Source organism: Papaver somniferum, chromosome 5 (assembly GCF_003573695.1).
Source record: "Papaver somniferum cultivar HN1 chromosome 5, ASM357369v1, whole genome shotgun sequence".
In the NCBI taxonomy this organism is placed as follows: domain Eukaryota; kingdom Viridiplantae; phylum Streptophyta; class Magnoliopsida; order Ranunculales; family Papaveraceae; genus Papaver; species Papaver somniferum.
The window spans coordinates 11,699,352-11,718,845 of record NC_039362.1 but is presented as its reverse complement, the minus strand read 5'-3'; the positions used below and the strand labels follow the sequence as shown (position 1 = coordinate 11,718,845).

The window sequence follows — 19,494 nt, the reverse complement described above, 5'->3', positions numbered from 1 at the left end:
TATATATATTTCGACTGATACTGCAACCAACCCCATTATGTTAGTGTTGTATCGTATCACTAAAAATGGTAGTTTGAACAAAAAGCTACACCTAAGTTTGCCTGCATTTATCTATAAATTTCACCAGAACCTACAAGCAGAGTTCTTTTTGATAATACGTCTCCATTCTGTCCTTAACTACCATTCGTGACTGCCACTGGTGCTAAATTTGCACTTCGAGATCTTGTCTCTCTTGCGGTATTAGCATAGAAATATTAGATAGCTCAGTTTTGAAGCATTTACAGGCACATTATCTGACTTTTGGGATCATCTTTGTCTTTTTTATGCTTTACATTTCAATTTCGTCCTATCATTGAAATACTTTCTTGTCCATACGGTCAAAAATTAAGATTTTTTAAGAATTGCATCAACTGAGGTTTCACGAAAACTCAACTACATTGATGACCTACAGAATTTAACACTTGAAATGTGGAACAAACAACTCTAGCTAGTCCCAGTAGTACTACGTAATTGGGAAAAGGATGGCATGATGCTAGTAAACTTACATGAGTGCACCTCAACTCCATTAACTGCTGTTTAACGAATTGGCAGCTCTGATTTTTACTGACATTCATTTTGACAAGATCATTTAACAGAGGTTTCCTTAAGAGGAATGTTGAATTGGCGAATCTAGGAGTGTCTGTCAGTGGCCAGTAATCTGAGACATTAGTACTTTCTAGTGTGGCAGCGGTCCACTTTAAGCTAACATAAGTTTTTGCTACGGCACGCGACAGCATGAGCCTGCAGTTTTTGATAGATGTACAGCTGTTAGAGATTTAGATCTTTAAATTTAGGAAGGACTCAACTAGATGGATAACTCATGGCATTTAGGAAGGGGCACATTTATTAATATCTGGAATCTAGATGGATACTTTTTTTTAAACAAAGGCAAACTTAATATTACATAAACATATTAGTTACGTCATGATTTATGTAAGGAACTACTAAGTCAGGTGGATAACTCCACCAATTCCCACATAAATTCTGTTTTCGAGCTGCCTTTGCTAAAGCATCTGCAGCTTTATTATAAGACCTATAAACAAACTCACAAGACCACATAGGGTAGCTATTACACATATTAACACAATTTCTAAGAAGAGGTAAACACTGCCACTGACAAAGATTAGTTTGATGTTGTAAAAAGTTACTGATACTCCAATTTTCTGTCTCAAAAATGACATTAGTCCAGCCATTTGAATCTGCTATTTGCATAGCTTCTACCATAGCCCAGGCTTCAGCTTGCTCAACATTTATAGCTCTTTTCAATGTTCCTCTTCCCATGACAAAGGCCCCTGCAGAATTTCTAGTTATAATACCAATACCAGCTAACAAAGATTCAGAATTGTATGAAGCATCAATATTTATCTTTAAGAACTGCATAGGAGGAGGAACCCAAGGAAAATGTAAGATGTAGTTCTGTAAATGGTAATGATTATGAGCAACAAATGCGGTGTCTAACTGATGCTGTACCCTGTAAGAGTTTATCTGATGTATGACAGTTCGACTATTGGGTGTTATATTGCTGAAAACATCCCTACATCTATGTTTCAAATGAAGTGCATTATACAGAGAGCTAAGTGCACAACGAAAGGTGTGTGTTTGATATTTATATTCGAACCCTTAAGCTGCCAAGTCTGAATCCAGGAGAGAACCGAGTGATGCTGCACAATGGAAACGAACTGATTAGGGAAAAAATTCTTCCATATAGCTTGAGAGAAGGAGCAATGAAGTAGCAAATGGTCCAGATCTTCAGTTTGATTCATACTACACAGAACACATATTTGATCATCAGCATTCAGATGCCTAAAAATGCGAGCTTTCACGGGTATAGCATCATGTAATCCTTTCCACATAAAAATTTGAAACTTATACGGTACTTTCAATTTCCAGAATGCCAACCAAAATTGCTGAGATAAACCCATTGAAATATCCATATGCAATTCCTTTTCACAAAGCATCTTGTACGCTGAAGCAGTTGTAAACATGCCAGTACTAGTAAAAGGCCAGACCAATTTATCTTCCTGATCTAATTGTAAAGGAATAGTGAGAATAGAATTCACCTGGTCTGCAGAAAATAAATGGCGAAGAAGCGGAATATTCCATTGCTGAGTGAGAGGATCAAATAGTTCCGAAACCCATTGAATATTACTTCTATTCAGATCACTCCAATCTTGAATTGCATTCTGCATGGAAGGAATCCAATTGGCAGTCCAGATATTGATGCGAGTACCATTACCTACTTGCCATTTTGCATTTCTAAGAACAAATTCAAGCCCAACACATATACTCTGTCATACCCAACTTGAATTGTTAGTTTCCGATGTAGGGATGAATTGCAGATCATTATGAGGAAAGTATTTTCCTTTCAACAATTTTGCCCAAATAGCATCTTGATTATGTAATAATTATCAGGCCAATTTCGCAACAAGAGCTGAATTGTAATTGGTTAAATTTTTAAGACCTAGACCTCCAAATCTTTTAGGTACACATACCTTTTTCCATCCAATAAGATGTCGTGGATGATCGTTGGTAAAATTATTCCACCAGTAACGCCTTTGGATGTTGTCCATGTGATGAATTGTTGTTTCTGGCAGTTTATGGATCTGCATTTGAAACATACACATTGTACTCAGCACTGCATTCACTTGAGTTGTTTTCCCTGCTTGGTTAATCATTTTACTATGCCAGCCCTGTAACCGGTTAGTCATGCTATCAAGAATACCTTTACAATTTTTTTTTCTTGATCTATGCATCAAAAGAGAAATGCCCAAATATTTTTCACCCAACCCCATAACTTTCATATTAAGAATGCTAGAAATACTAGACTTGTGGGCAATCGAAGTGTGCTTACCAAAAAACAAAGTTGACTTCTGCATGTTAATAACCTGTCCTGAGGATTGTCCAAAGGAAAGAATCAGATGTTTAAGATGATTCATTTGAGCAGAATTAGCTTGAAAGAATAACAAACAATCATCTGCAAAAAACAGATGATTGATAGGAGGACAATGATGGTTAATTTTAATACCATTGAGAAGACCAGAAGCAACATTATGATGTAAAAGTCTAGAAAACGATTCCATAATGAACAAAAATAAATAAGGAGACAAAGGGTCTCCTTGGTGAAGGCCGCCGGTTGGACAAAAAGAAGAACTAGGAGTACCATTGATAAGTATAGAAATATTTGTTGTGGATATGCACTGATCAATCAAAGAAATCCAATCTCCATGAAAACCCATTTGGCGAAAAATTGATAATAAAAAAGACCATTCAACCTTGTCGAATGCTTTCGACATATCCAACTTTAAACCTACCAAAGCCTAATTTATCTTCTTAAATTTCATACTATGCAGAATCTCCTGTGCTATAATAACATTATCATGGATATGTCTGCCTGTAACAAAGGCAATTTGAGTAGGAGAAATAATGACATGCAAAAAAGGTTTAAGACGGTTCGCCAAAATTTTTGAGATGATTTTGTAACTAACATTGCACAGACTAATTGGTCTGTAGTCAGCTGGTGTTTGAGGGTTATGAGTTTTGGGTATCAGAACTTGATAAGTATGATTTATAGCCTTAAGCATATGCTTGAAGGTAAAAAAGTACTGAACCATGGAGATTACCTCAGAACCAACCGTCTCCCAGCATTGCTGATAGAAAGCAGCTTGGAATCTGTCATTACCTGGAGAAGCCCAAGGTCTAATCTGAAAGACAACATCCTTAATTTCTTGAGCATCAGGAACTCGGATAAGCTGAAAGTTTTGGTCTTCTGTGATACAAGGAGTAAACAGCTGCAAAATATCTTGATTAATCTGCGGCTTAGAAGTAGATGAAATATTCACAAAATGATTAAGAAAAATAGACTCAATGTTACTCCGATCATCATACCAAATACCCAATGGCCCTTGAATAGCCTGAATGTTGGATCTCTTTTTATTGAAATTAGCCATTGAGTGAAAATATGAAGAATTCCTATCTGCATCAAGAAACTTGTCACCTGCCTTTTGCATGAAGAATTCTTTCTGGATTATTAGCCACTGTTGAAGAGAAGAACTTAACTGTCGAATCAAAGGATGAGAAGCTGGCAAATTATCATCAAAACAACGCTGCAGTTGATTCTGAATATTATGAAGATTGCACTCAATATTCCCAAAAGAGAATTTTTTCCACATTTGCAACTGAAATCTAGTGAATTTTAACTTACTTGATAACTGAAAAGAAGGAGAGCCATTAAATTTTTGTCGCCAACTTTGATTGATAGTGTCTTTACAAGAGGCCACTTGGAACCAGCACTTGTATAGCTTAAAAAGGAGTGTGTTTTCTAGCACTAGGAACAGTGTGTAACAAAATAGGACTATGATCTGAAGCAATGGGAACTAAATGTTGCAGATGAGCATTAGTATAATTATTAATCCAACAACAGTTCACTAAGGCTCTATCTAATCTAACCGAGACATGAGCATCTTCATATCTATGATTCGACCAAGTAGTGTCAGCTCCTGAATAACCCAAATCAATGAGACCCATTTGCTGAATAAAATTCCTAACATGTCTAGCATGATGAGGATGAGATGCATTAATACTGTGAGTTTCAGAGTCATTCATAGTGAAGTTCAAGTCGCCTAACAAAACCCACGGGAGATCAGCAGAAGAATACATCTCAAGCAAATATTGCCACTGATTGTTATTGCCTACAGCATCACGCACTCCATACATAAAGGTGACCAAAAAATCCAAGTTATTGTCATGAGTGTGTACAATAGCATGTATTGTGTCAGAGGTAGTGTGCATTTTTTTAACATCAATTCCTTGTTTCCAGGCAAGAGCAATACCACCAAAGAAGGATCAAACCAATAATTAGGGTATTTAGTTCTAGAAAGATATAGACGCATATTATTGAGCTGAGCTTTGGTTTCGCACAAGAAAAAAATATCTGGATCATTATTGGTCAAACAGAAACTAAGATAATCTCTAGTATGAGGGTTTCCTATTCCTTGACAGTTCCAAGACAGAATTTTCATGTTGTAAATAATGAAAAAGATAGATAAAAAGAGAGGGAAAAAACAACACAGATTAAAGAAAGAGTGAAAACTGAATAGAGAAAAACGAGTTGAGAAAAATACATGTTGCCATGCATCAAATTTGTTCTGTGCATTAAGGGCATGTGCTGCAGCAATGTCCCAAACATTATTCTCTTCAATGTTAGCAGTATCTTCTTGAACAGAAGATGTTTCTCCAACAATAATAATATCTCTATCAAACTCAGCATCCTCAAGTTGATTCTCAGGAGTTATAACCAAGGTTGGGGGTTGACGATATCGCTTCTTCGTACCACTCGTACTAGCACCATCACTTGTCAGAGTAGAATATGGCCTTACAGAAGCAGAAAGATGAGACTGATCATGATAGGATGATGAAGTTGCAGCATCAGAGTCAGTAGCCGAGAAGATGGATAGGCGCATTCCATCAAAAGGCCTCGGTTTTTCTAGAGCAATTGGTTGACGCAGTCTGTTTCTCCGTTGAGTACCATGTTGTAAAAAGAGTTGAGCTTCTTGCTGAGGATTTCGTTGAGGAAGTAAAACCGTCTCAGCAAAATCAAATCCTCTTACAGTCTCTTCCATTTCACGTCTTCGATTAGTCATATCAGCACAGTCATTTTCTTCATGATTAGGTACCTTACACTTAGGGAAAAGTCTGTAAGGTTGTTTTTCATAAAAGAAACCAATCCACCTAGTGACACCAGCAGCATTAGCGGCAGTAATACCAGTTATGAGAGGAGTGTTGACATTAATGAGAATTAAAGCTCTATATTTTGAGGAAGTAGGAGGACTAACACCATCAGGCTCAACCAGTCTAACTTCTCCAACGATATTACCAAGCATTCGCAAAATATCAGCATAAGTGAATTCAGGTAAGAGGTATTTATATTCTAGCCAGTAAGGAGAAACCGAGAAATCTAAGAGATGATAGTCCATTGTTAAATTCCAATCTCTTAAGACTATCAAATAACCATCAAAATTCCAAGCCCCACCAAATAAAATAGCTTCTTTATCATCACTAACTTGGAATTTTATAACAAAAACATTAGGTTCCAAACTACGCACCTGAACAAACCATTGATTGTGCCTCCTCAGATGAGGCCAAATGAATCTGGCAGCTCGTTCAGCATCTTGCCATATCATGACACCAAGGGCATAAAGTTTACCAGCAAGACAATACCTCCAATCTCGAATTCCATTTAGGATTGCAATATTCGAGTGCATAACAACCCTTCTTCTAATAGGTTCTTCACTGATTGAAACTCCATGCAGTTGTTCAGAAATGTTATTCATCGATGCTCTAGCCATAAGGGTGAAGAAAAGTAAGATGATGTAATAACAGAGAAGGAATAAAGAAACTGAAATTGTTTGAGGTAGTATTTATAAGGAAAATTTGTAGGATGTGTTAACTTCTTAGATAGATAAGCATGGTAGATAAGTATGGATGAAAATCTGTAGGATGTGTCAAATACATTTTTGTAGACACCAAGCTCCTGACCAAGAAAAGATAACATCAAGAACACTTTTTCCTTAATAGTGAAGCAGGAGAACCATTATAATAACCCAGGTTAGATAAGATTGAGTGAAACCGATAAGTCTGAAAATCAGAAGCACCACTGCAATAAGAAGCCAACTTTGAATATGCCAACTTGGAAACGCCAACTATGATTATACCTCAAGATGTGATGGGACATAACTGCAACATCAATGCGTGGAAACAAGCAGGGAGGAGATTAAGCTGCCATTAAAAGGAAAACAAACCAATTAGAACCAGAGATTGACAAATATAAAGAGGAAAATGGAAAATTGAAAATTAGGGTAAAATAAAAAAGAAGAGACAGATAAAAACATCAGAATTGGACCAGAAATCAATCAACAAAGGGTAAATCCAGAAGATTAAAACCATGGGTTGCAAGAAAAAGATCTGATCGAATCAAGAAAGTGGATCAAAAACAAGGATTGACTATGGTTGACTTAGAGTTGACCAGCTTGACCATATCGTCGAGAAGAGGAGAGAAGAAGCCAGTTAAGAGGCTAAGAGGCGATGGAATTGGTGATACTGAGATTCATGTTGTTTTTATCATTTAGCTCTTAATGAAGATATGTAGCCTACTGAGCTTTTTGTTATTTTCTATTATAATTTCTACCTTTCTGTAGCTCAGGAAAAAGAATGAGCCAAGTTGGTAATGATTGATCACATTGGCTTGATTTGTTTTTGGCAACTTCATTGTCAAGTCTGCTAACACAAACTTGTATAACTTAGGTTGACATTTTCAGCCACACTATGTAATGCCAGAGTGTTAGGATACATATATTTTTTGGTTTAATTTCATCACCACATTTATAATTTATCATCTGTGGTGCATGGCGAAAGCTTATATACATTATGAATGACATTTTACAATTCTTAAGATGCAGAATTGAAAAAGGGTCAAAAAGGAAGACTGAAAATATATATACACGGGGAATGCCATCATGAAATTGCATCAACAACCATTCTTCCATCATCTGACATAAAGAGTATATATTTGTTGTATTACTCTTTTTGGTGTCACTGCTACTTCTACTACAAGAGAATTTGCATCCATATTGTCTAGGTTTTTAATATTCCTGGTGGTATCCAATTTGCTTTGTAGGTCGTTGATCCAGTTAAGTGTGACAAACTGTTGGTGCAAAGGATAATAATACTGATGACAAACTTCTTCTGGTACAATGTGGATCTTAGCCTAAGCAATATGCTATGTAATATTGAGACACGGTGTTGAGATACGCGTATCTGAGACTGATTAGGAAAGTCTCAGTTATACACGTCTCTTAGAGATTGTTTAGGAAAGTCTAAACAATAAGACTTCTAAGCTCGGTAAGAAATCCGAGAATCCGAGACTGATATGGAATATGCTTTAATTGGGACTCTTAAGGTAGGTCTAGTGAAAGAGTCGTATTAGGAAAGAATTTATTTCTTTCCCAAGTAATGAATCATATATATATAAATAATTGTAAAGAATTATTGAGAGAGATAATAAGAAATATATCAAATTCTTAACATGGCATCGAGAGCCAGTTTTGAAACCTAAAAAAAAAAAAAACAACTAAAGATGGTCAATGAGATTGAATCATCAAAAAGGAAGATGATGGAATATGATACACAGAAGAAGAATCATGTATATCATCTAGGATCGAGTGATGGACCAGGAACTATCATCACGCCAATAGTTATGAGAGGGAATAATTATGATGAATGGGCTAGAGCCATAAGAATATCGCTGATAGCCAAGAGAAAATATGGCTTCATTGATGGAACCATCAAGCGACCTGAAGATCCAGATCAGTTAGAAGAATGGATAGCAGTTCAATCAACGTTGGTGTCATGGATTGGTAACACGTTGGAGTTGTCAGTAAGATCAACCCTGGGAGATTATGAGGATGCAAGTCTATTATGGGCACACTTGAAGAGAATATTTTGTGTTGTTAGTGGAACAAGAATATGTCAACTAAAAGCATCTTTAAGTGACTATAAACAGAAGAAAACAGAGGGAGTTGCTATATATTTTGGAAGATTGAACAAAATATGGGATGAGATGGTGACCTATATGAAGATACCGCAATGCAAGTGTGGACAGTGTACATGTAATATTGCATCTCAGGTAAGTATGTTAAGAGAAGAAGATTTCTTGCACTATTTTATGATTGGGTTAGATTCTGTATACAGTTCTTTGCGTGAACAATTGCTTGCAAGGGAACCATTGCCGTCTGTAGATGTTGCGTATCAAACCATTGTGAACTCAGAACGTCTGAAGATTGGAGATGGAGTAGTGCCTACAGAGATGCAGGAGAATGTTATGGCCTTCAAGGTGCAAGCTGATCAACGCCTACTTAATAGTACTTATGATCCCACCAAGTACTGCAAAACTTGCAGCAGACAAGGACACTCTGATGATGGCTGTTTTAAGATCATTGGATATCCAGAATGGTGGGGAGACAGACCAAAGAATGGCAGAGAAGGAAGAACTGGAGGAAGAGGACGTGCTGGAAGAGGAGGTAGAGGACAAGGAGGTAATCCTGTCCGTGCTCATAACCTGCATGTCTCGGCAGCAAAGGATAGTGCTGGTACGTCATCAACTGATGAAACGTCTCTAGTAGGAGTTACAGCAGCACAGGTTCAACAGGTGATGGAGTTTTTAAACTCAAGAAAGTCGGGTTCTCATCTACAAGGTAAAAAGAATGAAACATCTTGGATTGTTGACACAGGAGCAACAAACCATGTTACGTATGAACTTCTTAACATGATGAATGTAAGATATATTAGGGCATGTTCGGTTGGATTGCCTGATGGAAAGTATGCATCCTCTGAGAAAATAGGAACTGTGATTCTTCCTGGTGGATTGAAACTTGAAAACGTGCTTTATGTGCCAAAGATAACCTGTAACCTAATTTCAGTCACACAACTTATTGATGAGATGAGTTGTATTATTCAGTGTATTAACAAATTATGTCTTATACAGGACCGGTCTACGAGGAGGATGATTGGAGTGGCTGAGATACAAGGTGGACTATATATTTTCTGTGGTGTGCCGCATGTTGAAGTTATGGATGTGCGTGAAGATACATATGAGTTGTGGCATCAACGTATTGGACACCCTTCAGAGAAAGTTTTGCAGAAGTTGCAAGGTGTGAGTAGATTAATTAAGAAGAATAATGATGGTTGTGATATTTGCCCCCGGGCAAAGCATCGTAGAAGCAGCTTTTCTAGTAGTTTGAGTAAATCAAATTTTATTTTTGATTTAGTTCATATAGATTTATGGGGTCCTTATAAGATCCATTCATCATGTGGAGCTCAATATTTTCTGACAATAGTGGATGATTTTTCAAGAGGTGTTTGGATTTATTTAATTCAGAATAAAACAGAAGTTGAATCAATATTTCGTGAATTTGTTGCTCTTGTGAAGCGTCAATTTAACAAAGATATTAAAATTGTTAGAAGTGATAATGGAACGGAATTTAATGCATTACGTGGTTATTTCAAGACTAATGGAATAGTCTTTGAGACATCATGTGTAGGTACTCCTCAACAAAATGGAAGAGTAGAGAGAAAACATCAACATATAATGAATGTAGCAAGGGCTTTAAGATTTCAAGCAAGCTTGCCGAAATGGTTTTGGGGAGAGTGTGCATTGACATCAGCGTACTTGATAAATCGTACGCCTACACCTATCCTAAATAATAAAACACCATATGAAGTATTGTTTGGAAAACCACCTATATATAAACAATTGAAGGTTTTTGGGTGTTTGTGCTATGTACATGATCAAAATAGTAAAGGAGATAAGTTTGCTAGTCGAGGACGGAGGTGTGTGTTTCTTGGCTATCCATATGGTAAGAAGGCATGGCAAGTTTATGATCTAGACACAAGAAAATTTATGGTGTCTCGAGATGTAAAATTTTATGAGACACAATTTCCATTTAAGACTGAGTTGAATAGTAATATAGTTGAGACGGACATGATGGAGAGCTCTAGAAGTCATATAGCAACTGATGTTGCTGGGACTACAACTGAGACAGTTCGTGATGGTGAAGAATGGAGTGATGACGAAGAGTACATAGTCGCTGGCGGTGAAGAAACTGCAGAAAAACAGCGACAGACAGATGAAGATGACGCAGTTCAGCGTCAGACTACAGCGTCAGAAAATCAGGCAGTTGTGAAAAATGATGGACAAGCCACAGATGTTGTTGTTGTCAATGATGATTTAGGTAAGGGGAAGCGTCAGAAGATTCCCTCGAGTGGGCTGAAAGGTTTTATGACACACACCATTAGAGAAAATAGTCCATCTCACTCTCAATCATCACAGTCATCATCCTCAGGTACACCTTATCCTTTGACATATTATGTTAGTTGTGACAGGTTTTCTGACATGCATAAAAATTATATTGCTGCATTATATGCAAAGTCTGAGCCGAGGAATTTCAGAGAGGCAATGAAACATCCAGGTTGGAGGAAATCAATGGCGGAAGAAATACGGGCCTTAGAAGAACAAGGCACATGGGATCTAACAGAATTGCCACCTGGTAAGAAAGCTTTAGGAAGTAAGTGGATATATACGGAAAAGTATGATGAAAATGGGAATTTGGTGCGTTTAAAGGCGAGACTTGTGATTTTTGGAAATCATCAAGTTGAAGGATTAGATTACAATGAGACGTTTGCACCAGTGGCAAAGATGACAACTGTTCGTATGTTCTTGGCTGTTGTTGCAGCTAAACAGTGGAATGTGCATCAGATGGATGTGCATAATGCGTTCCTACATGGAGATTTGGAAGAGGAAGTATATATGAAAATACCACCTGGATTTTCTAAGGGTAATCCTAATATGATGTGTAAGATGAAGAAATCGTTGTATGGCGTAAAACAAGCACCGCGGTGTTGGTTTGCGAAGCTGTCAACTGCATTGAAGAATTATGGGTTTCGGCAATCGTACTCAGATTATTCTCTCTTTACTATGATTAAGGGAAAGATGCAACTTAATGTGCTCGTGTATGTTGATGATTTTATTATTGCAGGAAATGATCTAGTTGCGCTTACACAATTTAAAGCATACTTGGGGTCAATGTTTTAAGATGAAAGATTTAGGAAAATTGAAATACTTCCTAGGATTGGAAGTGGCTCGTAGTAAACAAGGTTTCTACATATGCCAGAGAAAGTATGCGTTTGATATTATAATGGAGACAGGTTTATTGGGTGCGAAACCTGCAGAATTTCCTATTGAAACCAATCATCGTCTTGCTTTAGCAACAAGAGATTTGCTTTGTGATGTAGAAAAGTATAGAAGATTGGTTGGGCATTTGATCTATTTATCTGTCACCAGACCAGATCTTGCTTACTCAGTGCATATCTTATCTCAGTTTATGCAACGTCCTAGAATGGAGCATTGGGAAGCAGCACTTCGTGTGGTTAGATATTTGAAAAAGAATCCTGTACAAGGAATTCTGTTGCGCTCTGATAGTAGTTTAACCTTGAGAGGTTGGTGTGATTCAGATTGGGCAAGTTGTTCTTTAACTAGGCGCTCACTGACGGGATGGTTTGTTTGTTTTGGAGATTCGCCAGTATCTTGGAAGACTAAGAAGCAACAAACTGTGTCTCGTAGCTCGGATGAAGCAGAATATCGTTCCATGGCGGCGGCTACATGTGAATTAAAATGGTTGAAACAATTACTCAGTGATTTGGGGGTTTACCATACACAAGCGATGAGTCTTTTTCGCGATAGTCAATCAGCTTTATATATTGCGAAGAACCCTGTTTTTCATGAACGAACGAAACATATTGAAGTGGACTGTCATCTAGTCAGGGATGCGGTAATACAGAAGATTATTCTACCTTCTTATACTCCTACCACAATGCAGTTGGCGGATATATTCACAAAGTCGTTGGGAAAAGCTCAGTTCCATGCTATTTTGTCCAAGATGGGCATTTGTGACCTGCATGCTCCGTCTTGAGGGGGGGTATTGAGACACGGTGTTGAGAGACGCGTATCTGAGACTGATTAGGAAAGTCTCAGTTATACACGTCTCTTAGAGATTGTTTAGGAAAGTCTAAACAATAAGACTTCTAAACTCGGTAAGAAATCCGAGACTGGTATGGAATATGCTTTAATTGGGACTCTTAAAGTAGGTCTAGAGAAAGAGTCGTATTAGGAAAGAATTTATTTCTTTCCCAAGTAATTAATCATATATATATAAATCATTGTAAAGAGTTATTGAGAGAGATAATAAGAAATATGTCAAATTCTTAACACTATGAGATGTTGGTTCCAGACTTACCTCATTGGTGACTGATGGAAGCTTGTATTTCCAGTAAACTTTAGATTTTGTTTTTCTTTGAAATATGGCATAATTGGGTGGTTCTGTATACAACTATTAGTTAGTGGAACATCAGATACATTTAAACCCACAAAAGATATAATTCAAGCATGAGTTGGTCTGATATATACCAGAGTGTTATACTGATGTTGGTTGACAGACTTGTCAGTAGTATTTTATAGTTTGCATCCAGGATGTTTAGCGCTTTAGTACATTTCATTGCATTCCCAGCTTGTAATGGTTGTTGATGCAGTTGATCCACTTTTCTATCGGTGCCCTGATCTTGAGGTATGGATTTCGTAGTTTGTCAAGTTGATGTCTTCACAATTCCAGATGATAAATATATGCATTTGGTGCTCAGTCCCACCCGGTACCAATCACTTCAGCACATGCATCCCAGTGTTAAAAATTGACTTTCGATCCACTTTTTATAATGACAAGTTTGAGTTAACTGGAGAGCAGTATAAATTTTGGCAGAAAATATCTAAATGGGAGAGTTCAGTTCTGGTTTAAGTGTGGTAAGATAGGAACTAGTAATATTACTTGTTAAAAGGAACTCGTCCACTTTTTTTGATAGTTCAGCTGAACCACTTTAGCCTGTCGTCTATATACATTGGATAGCTCAATTAGGAATACTGTTGAAATACGTACTATCAGTTCCACGATGCTGACTAATTGCGAGTCCAAATTAGTAAAATAAAAGTGGGACCAGGTAGCTGTTACTGTCCCGCATCTATATTTGAGTTGCAAGTACTTGATAGTTTCATTCATCAATACGTTTCACAAGAACGCACAATCAGAGTTAGCACGATTCCATTTGTGGTGCAAAATTTGTCGTTGACGATCTTGTCTCTGTCGCGGTATTTGCGTAAAATTTTGAGATACCTCAATCTTGAAGCATTTATAGGCACATTACCAACTACCCATAGCATTTCGATCGGAGATTGTATCATGGCCTTTTATGCTTTCCATTTCTTATTTCATATGAACATTGAAACACAATCTTTGCCAATATGGTCAATTTTCATCTAGTCTCTGTTGAGTTATTGCTGAAGGAGGAAGATGACCAGTGCAGATCACATGAACTGTCCGGGATAGCGGGAAAGACTGTTGCCATCCACGTTGGCACAAAACCTCATAGACTTCTCCTGCTGTTTTTACTCCCTTCAAAAGTAAACACACAACGTGACGTCCAGTTTGATCAGACTATGTTGTTACTTTTCTCGGTCAGGTCAGGTCATGGATTAGTTGTGGAAAGCGAAAACATCAAGAACTTATTGTCAGAAATATAATCAAGAACTTAATGCAGCATGCAGCTTTTGAGTTCGGTGGAAGTCATGATGATATCAAAATTGATAAAACTCTTTGGGGTTTACTATAATTAAACAAAGTTCAGTGAATGACAAACTTACATTTCGTATTGAATCTCTTAAGAAATATGATAACCTCTTTCCACTACTCCTTGCAAAAGCATCTGCCACTTTCCTTTTTCTACCTCCCACTGGCGCACACGCAAAAAAAAATCTTAGAATTCTAATGGTGTGTGTCTTGGGAATGAATAAGAAAGAAGCAAACTGATAAATATATGTATATTTGCTTCCATACAGCATGTAGTGATGAGATCAGCTATCCCGCAGCTCTCCAGAAATGTGTTGTCGCATACAGATGGGAACATCAATTTTGAGAATGCTTTCATCTCATTCAAACCAATTCTCATTATTGCTGCCTGGTAAATTCATATGTTGGATTAGATGTGTTTGTGAGTGGTATAAACAGTACTGATTTGCAACTCAACATAAGCATTATACCTTCGCATTATTTCCCATCTCCGAGCCATCGACAAAACCTGCTGCAATGGCCACAACATTTTTCAATGTCCCACATAGTTCCACACCTTCTATATCCCTGACCTGTTATTTACATACATTCAAATTGGTCACTGAGTCGGCATTAAACTTTCTTTTGCTTGATGCATTCTGCTTAAACAATTTGGGTGGACTAGATAGTAAATGAATTTGGACAACTCACAGCTGATACACGAAAATAAGGAGTCCCGAAAATTTGAACCCATCTTTGTGCAACCTCTTTATCTTCTCTGTATCCAATTGTTGCTTCACTGAATTTCTCCATAGCAATCTGCGTAAACAAAACTAAATGTTGGCACCCAACCCGACGAAGAAGATAAAGTCCATTTTGCAATATTACCTCATCTCCAATGTTAGCACCCATGAGAACACAACAATTAACACCCAGTTGTTTATTGATAAGACTAGAGATCATACATGGTCCTCCCGGTTTCACTTCCATGCCCTTAATAAGGGAAATTGCTTCGACATCTCCTTTAATCTTTCCAACAAGTCTCTTACATATACCCTCTATGAATTGATGTGGTGTAACAAATACCAACATGTTTGCATCCTCCACTACAACAACATAACCATGATAACAAAATCAAAATTTGCATTGCTTCCAATTCTCTCATCATTAACTTTTGTCATATACCTGCATGTTCCAAGTCTGGGTCTGCAACCACATTGTGACCAAGCTTTATTCCAGGCAAATACTTAATATTTTCCTGTTATATTAAAAGAAAATAACATCATATTTTTCTTTTTAGATCCGACTCAAAAATATGTGAGCTAGTAGTTTGGTCCCATAAATCAGGGACATTTTATTCCCCGACTCAAATGGTTCAGTAGGGGCTAGGTCTTATTCGGGTCACATCTGACTCAAACTATAAATCAAACTATAAGTTTTGCAGCAACACTACCCCAGTTACCACTCCCAATAACGGCTGCTTTGTATTTCTTTTTGATCATTTCTTCAGATTTCTGAATCGAATTTCAACTTGTATTTGCTTCTTTTGATGTGTTTTAGATGACATGACATCTGTTGGTGCTAGATGACTAAGATAGTGCGCGGTGCACCTAACAATGTGCCTTAACTGAGGGCGCTTATGGTTTCGGTGGGCCCCATGATTATATTTTTATTTTTTTAATCATATTACAGACCAAGTGAACACTAAACTCGGCTTTTGATCTACTTCATGTGTTCATCATCACTTGGGCCTTTGTGGTTTCAGGTTTGCGATGGACGAGAGAAGCTGGGCGAAAAATAACAAAAATCTACAAAGTAGACCATTGGTAAAATTTGGGAGAGAGACAATTCTGGTGTTGCTTTTTGGGGAGGCACTATATATATATTCTTATCGACTCGGTTGAAGTTCATTACCAAGCTGATAATAGGTGAAGATAAAAAATTATTAGTAACATGTTTGTATATAAAATTTGTTTTTTTAACTTCTGAAAATTAAAAAATTTAGTGTGGATACATAATTTCCGAATGACTTCTAAAAAGCAAAAAGGTTACTATCAACTTTTTTTGTGAAGCAAAAACATTTTGTTTTCTACTTTTATTTTTGACTTCTACATCTGATAAAGTAAAAGAACTTCTATTTCTAGTATCCAAGCAGATTGTATACAATTCAATTGTAATAAAACTAAAAAGGAGAGAAAAAAGGCTAATCCATCGTTACATTAAAAAAATTGTACACAGAAATTTATTTTCCAATTTGCTAAGTAACCTCGACTTCTCTCTACTTCATGGACCTCTACCCTTCCATTGGACTCTCATAGGCCGTTGAATACCACTTCAAAAATTGCTTTTCTAGAAGCATAAAAGTCAAAAGCTAGCTTGGTTATACAATTTCAGAATAATTTTAGAAATAAAAAAGTTAAACTTTTTATGAAGTTAAAATTTTGGTTCTGACTAAGTAGGAGGATTTCTGCTTCTAATTTCCAAATAGGTTCTTAACATTTCTACTAAAAAAGGCTAATTGAAAGAATTTTTCAACACAGAATTTCGTACCCGTTTAGGGAAATTCCCATGATATGGAAGTAAAAACATCCTTAACTTGAAGAGTATCCATATATATGGACTCTCACCAATTAGTGGACTCAAAATGCATTATGGAGAAAAACAAAACATGTTAGTCCATCCTGTCCCTCATGGTCCGCATTTAAAAAATATATATATATAATCTTCCCCCTCTTGGATGACCAGATGAGGTGAAGTTCTATTTAATCTCAAAACTTAAAATTTGCAATGCTTCCGTAACTCAAACAAACAGTAGCTATTCTCTAGGAATTTGTCCTTATTTACACCATTCAAAAAAAATTAAAACTCTCAACCCGGTCACGAAGTGAAGTGACCGGACAAAAAATAGAATATTAGTCGCAGTCGGTCATTAAGTAACCGGACAAGAGAATTTTTTCTTAAAAAAAGTCATTCGGATACTAAATGTCCGGATGACATGGACTATTCCATAGCCAACCCCTCAAGTATCATCTGGACTTCAGAGAGATATGGACCTAAATATTACCCGCGATAGTATTTTTTATCTATAAAATGTGGATCATCACAAAGATATGGATGAATTTTTTCTCCATAGGAATTGACCTTATAGAGTGCTTTGTTTGCAAATTTCTGAGCAAAATGACCCCAAAGATATAATTGATAATTCTGCTCAACATTAGAGAGGAAATATAGTTTTGAATTATTGATCATAGGCGGTCATTTACATATCACTAGAGACACCACATATCCTAATACCATGCACCATAGTCTAATCAGTTGTATTTGGGTAGTGCCAAAATTTGGGTTCCACTTAAAATATCTCTAAGAGAAGTCTCAACACTGTAAATCGATACTCGAGAAACAACTGAAAATCCTATTATTGTTATTATTATTATTGCAAAATAAGGGAACCCCAAGGGTATTTTATTGAGAAGAAAGATTGAGGTTACAAGAGATGGTGTGAAACTTAGCGACAAGCTGGGCCCCAACACCTTTATGAATAACAATCCATAGCCTATGAAAGAGAGAGCTTCCTATCTTAAAATTAGTATCATACCTTGCCATGCAATTCCTCAATCTCTCCAGAAAAGAAATTGTTTACGTTCCGAGCTCACCTAAAGTAGAAAAGGCCAATACACCAAACCCATACCCGTGTGAAGAGCATTTATCTAAGTATTTATTGTTCTTGCGAATGATAACATCGCCCGGTGTAAAGTAACGAGTCCTAACATTTGTGAATGGAGAGACACCTGTAATACCCATACAAAAATCCTTACCATCCTCCCAATTATGAACCAAAATATCTGCTGTCCTAAGGTCATTTTCACCGCTAGAAAGAAAAACCAAATAAACTTCCTTTCCAGCCGCGACACCTGCACTTTAACACATCTCCGCCAAGATGTCTTTAACCAGATCATGTCAAAATTTGATCCCCACCTGACTAGCATAATGAATATCATGGTTACCAAAGACATCCATAGGCCCGCCGCAACAGGAACACAAACTTTCTTCCTCAAAGAAAGGTATGCCCAAGCGATATTGCAAGATAGAGCTAAACTTCTTGGGTACGACTGCTTGATTAAGCCCAGGTATATGAATCGCTTTAATAAAATCCGTTGCATGGTATGTTCTATTGCATTACCACAGGGTGGACTCACACACAGATAAATAATGACTAATGGGTATATTTTCCTTGACAATACAAAAATAAATAACTACCAGAGACTTCATATGATAGGGGGAAGCATCATTGATCTTAAAACCAGGAAAAGAAAGACCACAAGCTTTAGTAAAAACCTGTAATGGGTGTTGAAAACCATGACACAAATTTGTTATCGCTGGTAACTTCAAGATCGAGTTCTGCAAGTGTTGAGTTTGAGCATGAGATGCTAGATAACAATACATCAATATATCTTAGTAAGTATACCAAGTCCACCATCTTTGATAGGGAGGGTGGCCAGTCGTTGTTGAACCAAACCAAAGCCAACACCATCACCAACTACTAGATGATGTAAATACTGCATAAGGTGTTTATTAAACTGAGGCACAACAATCTCAAGTGCCTTTGTACATGTGGTACGAAGGGTGAAGTAAAACCTAGAGACCCCGATGCAGCTACGCATAAGAAATAATTCACTTTGGGGGTCCTGCAGATCCTGAATTTTTTTCATGAGCTGTATGGTTTTATCCACCGTTTCCAACACAATGTTGTTGCACTAATCCATATCTAAACTGACCGGACCACCAAGGAGTTTAATACCACCCACTGGCTTACCAATATTTGCATGGAAAACATTATCAACATCTCTTCTTGGGTCATAGGAAGGCCAAATTATTTCCGTCTTTGAGACGTTCAGTTGTAAACCATAGCTAGGTCCCTCCTCTTGTATAATTTTTAAAACCATAGAAACCTCCATGGTATCACGTACAATGGTACCATCGTCTAGGTACCAAGCATGGAGGTCTAAGGTACAATTAGTTGCAATCTTCTTAACAAGCGTGTGGAGAGCTAAGGAAAATAAAATGGGACTGATGGGATCACCCTGCTGAATGTCTTGTGCCGAGTAAAGAATAGAATCTTGGTAGTACAACCTGGCTGGTTCTGAAAAAGCGGTGGTCTAACAACCACGCCCAATATTTCGTTCGACAGTCTGTATGGACTAACTCCAATATAATTCCGTGAGAATAAACTAGACAATCAGACTTAATCAAGGAA

The 19,494-nt window shown here is 37.1% G+C and overlaps 1 protein-coding gene across 1 annotated transcript; it reads right to left on the bottom strand.

The window, feature by feature from the left end:
• Window positions 1-13,940: 13,940 nt before the first annotated feature.
• LOC113278761 (glycerol-3-phosphate dehydrogenase [NAD(+)]-like) lies at window positions 13,941-19,195 on the bottom strand. The gene is made up of 7 exons (XM_026527515.1): window positions 19,016-19,195; window positions 15,426-15,498; window positions 14,952-15,346; window positions 14,732-14,833; window positions 14,529-14,649; window positions 14,335-14,424; window positions 13,941-14,101 (listed from the first exon to the last, which is right to left on the bottom strand). Exons 1-7 carry the CDS (start codon window positions 19,193-19,195, stop codon window positions 13,941-13,943), a joined length of 1,122 nt encoding a protein of 373 aa, XP_026383300.1.
• Window positions 19,196-19,494: the final 299 nt, after the last annotated feature.

Excerpts from the sequence above, each read along its gene's own strand:
- LOC113278761 (XM_026527515.1), bottom strand. The coding sequence starts at position 19,195 with ATGGAGGTTTCTATGGTTTTAAAAATTATACAAGAGGAGGGACCTAGC. Across the intron at positions 15,347-15,425 it reads CCCAGACTTGGAACATGCAG|TGGAGGATGCAAACATGTTG; the intron begins GTATATGACAAA and ends ATGTTGTTGTAG. Across the intron at positions 14,834-14,951 it reads CTTATTTTCGTGTATCAGCT|GTCAGGGATATAGAAGGTGT; the intron begins GTGAGTTGTCCA and ends TGTAAATAACAG.